The sequence below is a fragment of the Pseudophryne corroboree genome, chromosome 1, assembly GCF_028390025.1.
Source record: "Pseudophryne corroboree isolate aPseCor3 chromosome 1, aPseCor3.hap2, whole genome shotgun sequence".
Lineage (NCBI taxonomy): Eukaryota > Metazoa > Chordata > Amphibia > Anura > Myobatrachidae > Pseudophryne > Pseudophryne corroboree.
In genome coordinates, this window is record NC_086444.1 from 524,828,300 (window position 1) to 524,841,686 (window position 13,387).

General features: G+C 48.2%; 1 protein-coding gene across 2 annotated transcripts in view; it reads left to right on the forward strand.

Annotated features, from left to right (window-relative positions):
- Window positions 1-13,387, forward strand: part of JAK2 (Janus kinase 2) — a 457,412-nt gene that overhangs the window by 193,743 nt on the left and 250,282 nt on the right. For both annotated transcript variants that reach the window (XM_063913981.1, XM_063913980.1), the window contains one exon: window positions 6,891-7,014. In XM_063913981.1, coding sequence (XP_063770051.1) covers window positions 6,891-7,014 — 124 coding nt within the window. The remainder of the gene's footprint in view (window positions 1-6,890; window positions 7,015-13,387) is intronic.

Consider the following 13,387-nt stretch of genomic DNA (forward strand, 5'->3'; position numbering starts at 1 on the left):
AAGGGTGCATTCTAGGAGGCTCTCCTGAGTTTCTTAGTAAAAGTTTAGTTTTAGGTTTTTTATTTTCAGTGAGACCTGCTGGCAACAGGCTCACTGCATCGAGGGACTAAGGGGAGAAGAAGCGAACCTGCCTACTTGCAGCCAGCTTGGGCTTCTTGGCTACTGGACACCATTAGCTCCAGAGGGACCGAACACAGGCCCAGCCTCGGAGTCCGGTCCCAGAGCCGCGCCGCCAGCCCCCTTACAGAGCCAGAAGCAAGAAGAGGTCCGGAAAATCGGCGGCAGAAGACATCAGTCTTCACCAAGGTAGCGCACAGCACTGCAGCTGTGCGCCATTGCTCCTCAGGCACACTTCACACTCCGGTCACTGAGGGTGCAGGGCGCTGGGGGGAAGGCGCCCTGAGCAGCAATAAAAACACCTTGGCTGGCGAAAATACATCACATATAACCCCCAGGGCTATATGGATGTATTTTAACCCCTGCCAGAATACAGCAAAAAGCGGGAGAAAAGTCAGCCGAGAAGGGGGCGGAGCCTATCTCCTCAGCACACGGGCGCCATTTTCCCTCACAGCTCCGCTGGAAGGACGTCTCCCTGACTCTCCCCTGCAGTCCTGCACTACAGAAAAGGGTAAAACAAGAGAGGGGGGCACTAATTAGGCGCAGTATTAATAAAACAGCAGCTATAAGGGGAAAAACACTTCTATAAGGTTATCCCTGTATATATATAGCGCTCTGGTGTGTGGCATACTCTCCCTCTGTCTCCCCAAAGGGCTAGTGGGGTCCTGTCCTCTATCAGAGCATTCCCTGTGTGTGTGCTGTGTGTCGGTACGATTGTGTCGACATGTATGAGGAGGAAAATGGTGTGGAGGCGGAGCAATTGCCTGTAATGGAGATGTCACCCCCTAGGGAGTCGACACCTGAGTGGCTGAGCTTATGGAAGGAATTACGTGACAGTGTCAGCTCTTTACAAAAGACGGTTGATGACATGAGACAGCCGGCTACTCAGCTCGTGCCTGTCCAGGCGTCTCAAAAGCCATCAGGGGCTCTAAAACGCCCGTTACCTCAGATGGCAGATACAGACGCCGACACGGATACTGACTCCAGTGTTGACGATGAAGAGACGAATGTAACTTCCAGTAGGGCCACACGTTACATGATTGATGCTATGAAAAATGTTTTACATATTTCTGATAATACAAGTACAGGTTGAGTATCCCATATCCAAATATTCCGAAATACGGAATATTCAGAAATACGGACTTTTTTGAGTGAGAGTGAGATAGTGAAACCTTTGTTTTTTGATGGTTCAATGTACACAAACTTTGTTTAATACACAAAGTTATTAAAAATATTGTATTAAATGACCTTCAGGCTGTGTGTATAAGGTGTATATGAAACATAAATGAATTGTGTGAATGTAGACACACTTTGTTTAATGCACAAAGTTATAAAAAATATTGGCTAAAATAACCTTCAGGCTGTGTGTATAAGGTGTATATATAACATAAATGCATTCTGTGCTTAGATTTAGGTCCCATCACCATGATATCTCATTATGGTATGCAATTATTCCAAAATACGGAAAAATCCCATATCCAAAATCCCTCTGGTCCCAAGCATTTTGGATAAGGGAGACTCAACCTGTACCACTAAAAAGGGTATTATGTTTGGTGAGAAAAAACTGCCTGTAGTTTTTCCTGCATCTGAGGAATTAAATGAAGTGTGTGATGAAGCGTGGGTTTCCCCCGATAAAAAACTGATAATTCCTAAAAGGTTATTAGCATCATACCCCTTCCCGCCAGAGGATAGGGCACGTTGGGAAACACCCCCTAGGGTGGATAAAGCGCTCACACGTTTGTCTAAACAGGTGGCACTACCGTCTCCTGATACGGCCGCCCTTAAGGAACCTGCTGACAGAAAGCAGGAGAATATCCTAAAATGTATATACACTCACACGGGTGTTATACTGCGACCAGCAATCGCATCAGCCTGGATGTGCAGTGCTGGGGTGGCTTGGTCGGATTCCCTGACTGACAATATTGATACCCTAGATAGGGACAGTATATTACTGACTATAGAGCATTTGAAAGATGCATTTCTATATATGCGTGATGCACAGAGGGATATTTGCCGACTGGCATCAAGAGTAAGTGCGCTGTCCATTTCTGCCAGAAGAGGGTTATGGACGAGGCAGTGGTCAGGTGATGCTGATTCCAAAAGGCATATGGAAGTATTGCCTTATAAAGGGGAGGAGTTATTTGGGGTAGGTCTATCAGACCTGGTGACCACGGCAACTGCTGGGAAATCCACATTTTTACCCCAGGTAGCCTCTCAACATAAGAAGACGCCGTATTATCAGGCGCAGTCCTTTCGGCCCCATAAGGGCAAGCGGGCAAAAGGCTCCTCACTTCTGCCCCGTGGCAAAGGGAGAGGAAAAAGGCTGCAGCAAACAGCCAGTTCCCAGTAACAGAAACCCTCTCCCGTTTCTGCCAAGTCCTCAGCATGACGCTGGGGCTTTACAAGCGGACTCCGGCACGGTGGGGGCCCGTCTCAAGAATTTCAGCGTGCAGTGGGCTCACTCACAGGTGGACCCCTGGATCCTTCAGGTGGTATCTCAGGGGTACAAATTGGAATTCGAGACGAATCCCCCTCGCCGTTTCCTAAAGTCTGCTTTACCGATGTCTCCCTCCGACAGGGAGGCGGAGGCGGTATTGGAAGCCATTCACAAGCTGTATTCCCAGCAGGTGATAATCAAGGTACCCCTCCTGCAACAGGGAAAGGGGTATTATTCCACGCTGTTTGTGGTACCGAAGCCGGACGGCTCGGTGAGACCTATTTTAAATCTGAAATCCTTGAACACTTACATACACAGGTTCAAATTCAAGATGGAGTCACTCAGAGCGGTGATTGCGAACTTGGAAGAAGGGGATTATATGGTGTCTTTGGACATCAAGGATGCTTACCTCCATGTCCCAATTTACCCTTCTCACCAAGGGTACCTCAGGTTTGTGGTACAGAACTGTCACTATCAGTTTCAGACGCTGCCGTTTGGTTTGTCCACGGCACCCCGGGTCTTTACCAAGGTAATGGCCGAAATGATGATACTCCTTCGAAGGAAGGGAGTTTTAGTTATCCCGTACTTGGACGATCTCCTGATAAGGACAAGATCCAGGGAACAGTTGGTAGTCGGGGTAGCACTATCTCAAGTAGTGTTGCGGCAGCACGGTTGGATTCTCAATATTCCAAAATCGCAGCTGATCCCGACGACACGTCTTCTATTCCTAGGGATGATCCTGGACACAGTCCAGAAAAAAGTGTTTCTCCCGGAGGAGAAAGCCAGGGAGTTATCCGAACTAGTCAGAAACCTCCTAAAACCAGGCCAAGTGTCAGTGCATCAATGCACAAGGGTCCTGGGAAAAATGGTGGCTTCCTACGAAGCAATCCCATTCGGCAGATTCCACGCAAGAACTTTCCAGTGGGACCTGCTGGACAAATGGTCCGGATCGCATCTTCAGATGCATCAGCGGATAACCCTGTCACCAAAGACAAGGGTGTCTCTCCTGTGGTGGTTGCAGAGTGCTCATCTTCTAGAGGGCCGCAGATTCGGCATTCAGGACTGGGTCCTGGTGACCACGGATGCCAGCCTGCGAGGCTGGGGAGCAGTCACACAGGGAAGAAATTTCCAGGGCTTGTGGTCAAGCCTGGAGACATCACTTCACATAAATATCCTGGAGCTGAGGGCCATTTACAATGCCCTAAGCCAAGCAAGACCTCTGCTTCAAGGTCTGCCGGTGCTGATCCAGTCGGACAACATCACGGCAGTCGCCCACGTGAACAGACAGGGCGGCACAAGAAGCAGGAGGGCAATGGCAGAAGCTGCAAGGATTCTTCGCTGGGCGGAAAATCATGTGATAGCACTGACAGCAGTGTTCATTCCGGGAGTGGACAACTGGGAAGCAGACTTTCTCAGCAGGCACGACCTCCACCCGGGAGAGTGGGGACTTCACCCAGAAGTCTTCCACATGATTGTAAACCGTTGGGGAAAAAAAAAAGGTGGACATGATGGCGTCCCGCCTCAACAAAAAATTGGACAGGTATTGCGCCAGGTCAAGGGACCCTCAGGCAATAGCTGTGGACGCTCTGGTAACACCATGGGTGTACCAGTCAGTGTATGTGTTCCCTCCTCTGCCTCTCATACCCAAGGTACTGAGAATTATAAGACGGAGAGGAGTGAGAACTATACTCGTGGCTCCGGATTGGCCAAGAAGGTCTTGGTACCCGGAACTTCAAGAGATGCTCACAGAGGACCCGTGGCCTCTACCTCTAAGAAGGGACCTGCTCCAGCAAGGACCCTGTCTGTTCCAAGACTTACCGCGGCTGCGTTTGACGGCATGGCGGTTGAACGCCGGATCCTGAAGGAAAAAGGCATTCCGGAAGAAGTCATTCCTACCCTGATCAAAGCCAGGATGGATGTGACCGCAAAGCATTATCACCGCATTTGGCGAAAATATGTTGCGTGGTGCGAGGCCAGGAAGGCCCCAACGGAGGAATTTCAACTGGGTCGATTCCTGCATTTCCTGCAAACAGGAGTGTCTATGGGCCTAAAATTAGGATCCATTAAGGTTCAGATTTCGGCCCTGTCGATTTTCTTCCAGAAAGAACTGGCTTCAGTTCCTGAAGTTCAGACGTTTGTCAAGGGGGTGCTGCATATACATCCTCCTTTTGTGCCTCCAGTGGCACCTTGGGATCTCAATGTAGTTTTGGGGTTCCTAAAATCACATTGGTTTGAACCGCTTAAATCTGTGGATTTGAAATATCTCACATGGAAAGTGGTCATGCTGTTGGCCCTGGCTTCGGCCAGGCGCGTGTCAGAATTGGCGGCTTTATCTTATAAAAGCCCTTACCTGATTTTTCATACGGACAGGGCAGAATTGAGGACTCGTCCACAATTTCTCCCTAAGGTGGTTTCAGCGTTTCACCTGAACCAGCCTATTGTGGTACCTGCGGCTACTAGGGACTTGGAGGACTCCAAGTTACTGGACGTTGTCAGGGCCCTGAAAATTTATGTTTCCAGGACGGCTGGAGTCAGAAAATCTGACTCGCTGTTTATCCTGTATGCACCCAACAAGCTGGGTGCTCCTGCTTCTAAGCAGACTATTGCTCGTTGGATTTGTAGTACAATTCAGCTTGCACATTCTGTGGCAGGCCTGCCACAGCCAAAATCTGTAAATGCCCACTCCACTAGGAAGGTGGGCTCATCTTGGGCGGCGGCCCGAGGGGTCTCGGCTTTACAACTTTGCCGAGCAGCTACTTGGTCAGGGGCAAACACGTTTGCAAAATTCTACAAATTTGATACCCTGGCTGAGGAGGACCTGGAGTTCTCTCATTCGGTGCTGCAGAGTCATCCGCACTCTCCCGCCCGTTTGGGAGCTTTGGTATAATCCCCATGGTCCTTACGGAGTTCCCAGCATCCACTAGGACGTCAGAGAAAATAAGAATTTACTTACCGATAATTCTATTTCTCGTAGTCCGTAGTGGATGCTGGGCGCCCATCCCAAGTGCGGATTGTCTGCAATACTTGTACATAGTTATTGTTACCTAAATCGGGTTATTGTTGTTGTGAGCCATCTATCCAGAGGCTCCTCTGTTATCATACTGTTAACTGGGTTCAGATCACAAGTTGTACGGTGTGATTGGTGTGGCTGGTATGAGTCTTACCCGGGATTCATAAATCCTTCCTTATTGTGTACGCTCGTCCGGGCACAGTATCCTAACTGAGGCTTGGAGGAGGGTCATAGGGGGAGGAGCCAGTGCACACCAGGTAGTCCTAAAGCTTTACTTTTGTGCCCAGTCTCCTGCGGAGCCGCTATTCCCCATGGTCCTTACGGAGTTCCCAGCATCCACTACGGACTACGAGAAATAGAATTATCGGTAAGTAAATTCTTATTTTAAATATATGTAAAATTTACATTCATGTAACAGTTGCATATTTATTTTCCATGACTTATAACTGATATGGAGAAAAAATAGAGATCCAAATGCACAGTCAATTCAGGGAGACATATTGAATTAAAATAGTAGACCTATTTGTTTACCTTCATTTTCTAACCACAATGTTCTACTATTATTTATGTTTCAAAGTGGGGTGGAGGATTATGTGATGCAGGATTATGTTGACATAATGTCAACAGTTACAATGTCGACATTATTGGAATGGAACATGTTGACCTTTGCGAACATGACATTCTACAGTGTCAACGTCTGAAATGTTGATCTGCATGGGCCAAAGGGGAGAGTTTGGCCTCCGGAGGCAAGGTTGGATTTTGAGGGTTAAGGGTCAGTGATCATCACCGGTGGAACTGGTGGAAGTCCCCGCCAGTTGACCTCCAGACCTGGAAGACACTGCTAGACTATTATGAACATTTTATCTACAGTACATTCTAATTGTCAACATTTTAGCAGTCAGCGTAGTTAATATTCACATACTGCATGTCAACAAACTATACCCAGCAGGACGCTATGGAAAGCCGCTCACCCCGCCGTTCATCTACGGTAATACTAGTAGATGAAGAGCGGCCGCCAGCGATGATGCGGGAGCGTGCATCAGCGCTCACCGTTCATCGCTTGAGCATACACACTGGGCTGCTTTGAGCTAAAAGCAGCTCAACACACCAAAAGTGACCTGCTTCCAGCTCAAAATCGCCCAGTGTGTATGGGCCTTTAGTCTGATAAATGTATGAAACATTTTTCAGCAACATTTCTCTGATTTGTTAAAGTGTACTGTAAACAAAATTGCAACCTCTGGAAATATATTTTAGTGTCTGAACAGTATGATTTAATAGACCACACTATCAACTGAACTATTGTGTAATTTTTTTTTTGTGTTTCAGGAGTGACACCTGTGTACTATACCCTGTTTGCTTTAATGAACAAGGATGACAGAATATGGTATCCTCCTAACCATACCTTTATAATTGATGAGACCAGCAAACAGATTGTCAATTTTCGAGTAAGGTGTGTATGGTCTTTTTATGCTTGCAGGTATTGAGCTACTACTTAATGTTTCTGTAAAATGAAACAACTTCCGAGGAAGAGGGGTGTAGAGAGCCATGGCAAGCCCAGGTGCTTTTTTGGGGCGTGGTCATGCCCCCTTATGCAAATGAGCGCAAACATCTTTTATTTTGCATCCTGAAGTGTCGCTGAGTGCAGATTTGGGTGGCGCTATTGTGATCCTCAGCCAGGGGCAAATCCAGAGAGGGTGTGATCAGTAAGATCACCCCCCCTTGCACAGGCAGAAGAGACTGCTGCTGCTAAGTGGCAGCAACCTACCTGCACCACCACAGCCCAGCCAGCACACAGCAGCGGTGTGCTTGCTGGGGAACTAAGCTGCTGCTTCTGACAGGTAAGGGGGTGGGGGATGGCAGCGGACCCGCCCCCGTCCATTAGGCCCGAGTAATTAGTACACGCTGCCCCCTTGTCTGTGGCAGTGCAGAGGAACACAAAGTGGCAAAACTCTTCCATTTGCTAATTTCTTCTATGTTATCATTGAGACTGACATGAGCATACAAAGTACAGTATGTGTTACTTGTTCAGTTACCAGATCGTACTTTCTGATAATGGATAAGTAATCAACAATTTCACTAGCTATCTGAAATTTTACTCTTATATAAATGTAATAACATCTGTTTATTTTTTTTACGTTTTATGGTCTCAATCACAAGATTCATTATAAATTCATGACTACATCTTCCAGATACACAGTTAATTAAAGGTAGGTAAACACAATAAATCCTGGCAGCCATCCTGAGCCCTTCCAGAGGCACACCTGAGCGGCACATCCTCGCCTATCCCTCTGGACACCGGCGGGCATCTATTTCAGCCATCCCGGCCGGCTCCCTGACCGCGGCGGCCGTTACTGCGGCCTAGGCCTTCTCTGGATCCCCGGGCTATAGTTACAACTTCCGGCCACGCGGCCCCCGGGTGTCTGCATCCGCGGTCCCGCAACGGAGTCCTGCGCTACCGGGTGCCTGGGTATGGATAATCCTCATGAAGCCCTTTGAGTGTCCTCACCTTGCCGCTCAGCGAGCTCAGCGTCTGGGGACTACATTCTTGCACAGGGAGAGTGGGAGCTGTGGGTCCAGCAGCCATCTTGGAAGCAGCTCCCTCTGTCAATGTTACACAGATCTACAAGCCTGTGGAGACTACTTAGCTGGGTGAGCTATTCATGTGCCCAGTGTTCATATATCCTGCAATTCTGATACAGACTGCCTTTTTTGACACTGAATATTTGGGACTTTATTGCCACCTGCACGTGTCTGTACTTTTATTCTGTGACCCTGCTTGAACTCCCCTCCCTATCTGACTGCTAGTTCATACTTGCTCACCATGGTGAGGGATGGCCAGCGCGCGGCTGCAGATAAATTGGAGAAGCATGCTAGACAATCTACCAGCCAGCCGCGGCCGGTACTGCGCAGCCATCTCCTAAATCTTCCTCTTCTGCTCAACATGATTGCCCATCCGGGGCTGCCTCTGGTTCCTCTACGTCACCTTCTACTCCCTCCATTCAACAGGTATTGGAAGCTATAGCGGGCAGTGAACAACGTTCTTCCGACAAAATGGAGAAAGTGCATTGCGTTCTTTCCTTGTTGAGACAGGATGTTCAACGCATCCGCTAGAGAGTGGGTGAGGCTGAGACATGGGTCTCCAACCTAGAGGACCTATGTGGCCCTTTAAAGCAATCCGTTTCAACAGTGTCCCAACAGGTCTCATCACTGCAAATCAAGATCTTAGACATGGAGGGACGTCTACGCAGAAATAACATACGGTTTGTAGGCCTGCCTGAGAGAGAAGAGGGGTCTCCTTTACCTCAGAGCAGACTCCTTTACCTCACAGTTCGCGGTGGAACGAGCCCACAGAATACCCTCCAGGCCTCTACCTCCTGGTGCCCCTCCACAAACTTTTATAGCAAAATTCTTGTATTATAAAGACCGTGACTCAGTCCTTCGCCTGGGTCGCACCAAGGGTCCACTCCTCGTGAATGGTGTCAGCATCCCCAGGCTTCGTTGCGGATGTTCAAAAAGACCGGGCCCAATTCATGCCTATCAAGCATTGTCTCCGGGACCTGAATCTCTCCTATTCTATACTGTTTCCGTCCTGGCTTCATGTGGTGGCGGAGGGGGAGACTAAATTCTTCAGTACCCCTAGAAAGGTGGCTGCCTGGCTGGACAGATATGCACCGGGCCCCCGTCAGCTGGCTCCAGATTGACCTCCTGCATTAATATTTTTGAACTTCTATGCCTCGATTCTGCAAAAGTCCAGGGAGCCTCCTTGCTTTGGTGGTTCTGGGCTTCATCGACTAACATTACTTACAGGTTTCTCTTAGGAATTTAGATCCTAAGGGATTGGGGTTTTGTTAGGGGTATGAGGATGCCACAGTTTGGGGAGGTATACGGGGTGGGGGGTTGTTGTTTGGGTACTGTTTGTTTTGGTATGTCTTTTTTTCTTTAGTTTATTGTTTTTCACACCTCTGTATTATTCTCTGTGATGTGAAGGTTTATTGTATTGGTTGGCACGGCCCACGACTCGGGGTGGGCAGACGGCATGGTTTTAGGGATATTAGACTATCGTTATTTTAGGCCATTAACTGCGGGGCCTTTTGCAGGGGATGCTGAACCTTTATACGCCTTGATAAGGCATCTGTATACCTGACTGCTTTTGCTAATGGGTCTGCCTAAACATCTTGCATGGTATTTATCCATTGTGAGCAGGATAATTTCACAGGTGCAATGCCTGACCTGAAATTTCTTGCCTGGAATGTCCGAGGTATTAACAATAAAATAAAGCGTTCCCTCGTACTTTAAATGATTAGGAAATATGACCCCGACATTGTTCGTTTGTTTTAGCGAGACCCATCTAGAGGGAAATAGACTGATGTCACTCCGCAGACCTTGGGTGGGATGGGCCTATCATTCCTCACACTCCTTCTCTCGAGGGGTGTCAGTTATGATTAAAAAAAAAACCTGTGCAATTTGAGTTAATTACGATTAATACTGACCCGTATGGCAGATTTGTGTTTATGGAATGTAAATTGAGTTCCCAGACCTTTTTGTCTTTTGTCTGTCTATGTTCCTCCTCCGTTCTCCTATGAAGTTTTGCAAAAGGCCGCCTTGTTTATTGCCTCTTCCCCTCACACCCCTGTTATCTGTTTAGGGGACTTCAGTAATGTCCTCGATGTATCCCTGGATAGGTGGAAGTCTCCTCATGCCCCCGGGGTGAGTGGTGGCCATCTAAATTTGCTGATTTTGTGAATAGCCTGCAGTGGTTAGATGCCTGGAAAACTCGATATCCCACGCTTCAGCAACTTTCCTGTTTTTCCAGCATACATGGTTCCTTTTCTAGAATTGACCTTGTCCTGGTTTCTCCCAAACTATTGCCTAAAATCTCGGATGTTCATTTTGAGGCACGGGGTATATCTGATCATTCACCCTTAATGATGTCGCTTAATGTGGAGTACCAGAGGGGACAGTCCTATTGGAAACAAACTACTAGAGATGAGCGCCTGAAATTTTTCGGGTTTTGTGTTTTGGTTTTGGGTTCGGTTCCGCGGCCGTGTTTTGGGTTCGAACGCGTTTTGGCAAAACCTCACCGAATTTTTTTTGTCGGATTCGGGTGTGTTTTGGATTCGGGTGTTTTTTTCAAAAAACACTAAAAAACAGCTTAAATCATAGAATTTGGGGGTCATTTTGATCCCAAAGTATTATTAACCTCAAAAACCATAATTTACACTCATTTTCAGTCTATTCTGAATACCTCACACCTCACAATATTATTTTTAGTCCTAAAATTTGCACCGAGGTCGCTGTGTGAGTAAGATAAGCGACCCTAGTGGCCGACACAAACACCGGGCCCATCTAGGAGTGGCACTGCAGTGTCACGCAGGATGTCCCTTCCAAAAAACCCTCCCCAAACAGCACATGACGCAAAGAAAAAAAGAGGCGCAATGAGGTAGCTGTGTGAGTAAGATTAGCGACCCTAGTGGCCGACACAAACACCGGGCCCATCTAGGAGTGGCACTGCAGTGTCACGCAGGATGGCCCTTCCAAAAAACCCTCCCCAAACAGCACATGACGCAAAGAAAAAAAGAGGCGCAATGAGGTAGCTGACTGTGTGAGTAAGATTAGCGACCCTAGTGGCCGACACAAACACCGGGCACATCTAGGAGTGGCACTGCAGTGTCACGCAGGATGTCCCTTCCAAAAAACCCTCCCCAAACAGCACATGACGCAAAGAAAAAAAGAGGCGCAATGAGGTAGCTGTGTGAGTAAGATTAGCGACCCTAGTGGCCGACACAAACACCGGGCCCATCTAGGAGTGGCACTGCAGTGTCACGCAGGGTGTCCCTTCCAAAAAACCCACCCCAATCAGCACATGATGCAAAGAAAAAGAAAAGAAAAAAGAGGTGCAAGATGGAATTATCCTTGGGCCCTCCCACCCACCCTTATGTTGTATAAACAAAACAGGACATGCACACTTTAACCAACCCATCATTTCAGTGACAGGGTCTGCCACACGACTGTGACTGATATGACGGGTTGGTTTGGACCCCCCCCAAAAAAGAAGCAATTAATCTCTCCTTGCACAAACTGGCTCTACAGAGGCAAGATGTCCACCTCATCTTCACCCTCCGATATATCACCGTGTACATCCCCCTCCTCACAGATTATCAATTCGTCCCCACTGGAATCCACCATCTCAGCTCCCTGTGTACTTTGTGGAGGCAATTGCTGCTGGTCAATGTCTCCGCGGAGGAATTGATTATAATTCATTTTAATGAACATCATCTTCTCCACATTTTCTGGATGTAACCTCGTACGCCGATTGCTGACAAGGTGAGCGGCGGCACTAAACACTCTTTCGGAGTACACACTTGTGGGAGGGCAACTTAGGTAGAATAAAGCCAGTTTGTGCAAGGGCCTCCAAATTGCCTCTTTTTCCTGCCAGTATAAGTACGGACTGTGTGACGTGCCTACTTGGATGCGGTCACTCATATAATCCTCCACCATTCTATCAATGTTGAGAGAATCATATGCAGTGACAGTAGACGACATGTCCGTAATCGTTGTCAGGTCCTTCAGTCCGGACCAGATGTCAGCATCAGCAGTCGCTCCAGACTGCCCTGCATCACCGCCAGCGGGTGGGCTCGGAATTCTGAGCCTTTTCCTCGCACCCCCAGTTGCGGGAGAATGTGAAGGAGGAGATGTTGACAGGTCGCGTTCCGCTTGACTTGACAATTTTGTCACCAGCAGGTCTTTCAACCCCAGCAGACCTGTGTCTGCCGGAAAGAGAGATCCAAGGTAGGCTTTAAATCTAGGATCGAGCACGGTGGCCAAAATGTAGTGCTCTGATTTCAACAGATTGACCACCCGTGAATCCTTGTTAAGCGAATTAAGGGCTGCATCCACAAGTCCCACATGCCTAGCGGAATCGCTCCGTGTTAGCTCCTCCTTCAATGCCTCCAGCTTCTTCTGCAAAAGCCTGATGAGGGGAATGACCTGACTCAGGCTGGCAGTGTCTGAACTGACTTCACGTGTGGCAAGTTCAAAGGGCATCAGAACCTTGCACAACGTTGAAATCATTCTCCACTGCACTTGAGACAGGTGCATTCCACCTACTATATCGTGCTCAATTGTATAGGCTTGAATGGCCTTTTGCTGCTCCTCCAACCTCTGAAGCATATAGAGGGTTGAATTCCACCTCGTTACCACTTCTTGCTTCAGATGATGGCAGGGCAGGTTCAGTAGTTTTTGGTGGTGCTCCAGTTTTCTGTACGTGGTGCCTGTACGCCGAAAGTGTCCCGCAATTCTTCTGGCCACCGACAGCATCTCTTGCACGGCCCTGTCGTTTTTTAAAAAATTCTGCACCACCAAATTCAAGGTATGTGCAAAACATGGGACGTGCTGGAATTGGCCCAGATTTAATGCACACACAATATTGCTGGCGTTGTCCGATGCCACAAATCCACAGGAGAGTCCAATTGGGGTAAGCCATTCCGCGATGATCTTCCTCAGTTGCCGTAAGAGGTTTTCAGCTGTGTGCGTATTCTGGAAAGCGGTGATACAAAGCGTAGCCTGCCTAGGAAAGAGTTGGCGTTTGCGAGATGCTGCTACTGGTGCCGCCGCTGCTGTTCTTGCGGCGGGAGTCCATACATCTACCCAGTGGGCTGTCACAGTCATATAGTCCTGACCCTGCCCTGCTCCACTTGTCCACATGTCCGTGGTTAAGTGGACATTGGGTACAGCTGCATTTTTTAGGACACTGGTGACTCTTTTTCTGAGGTCTGTGTACATTTTCGGTATCGCCTGCCTAGAGAAATGGAACCTAGATGGTA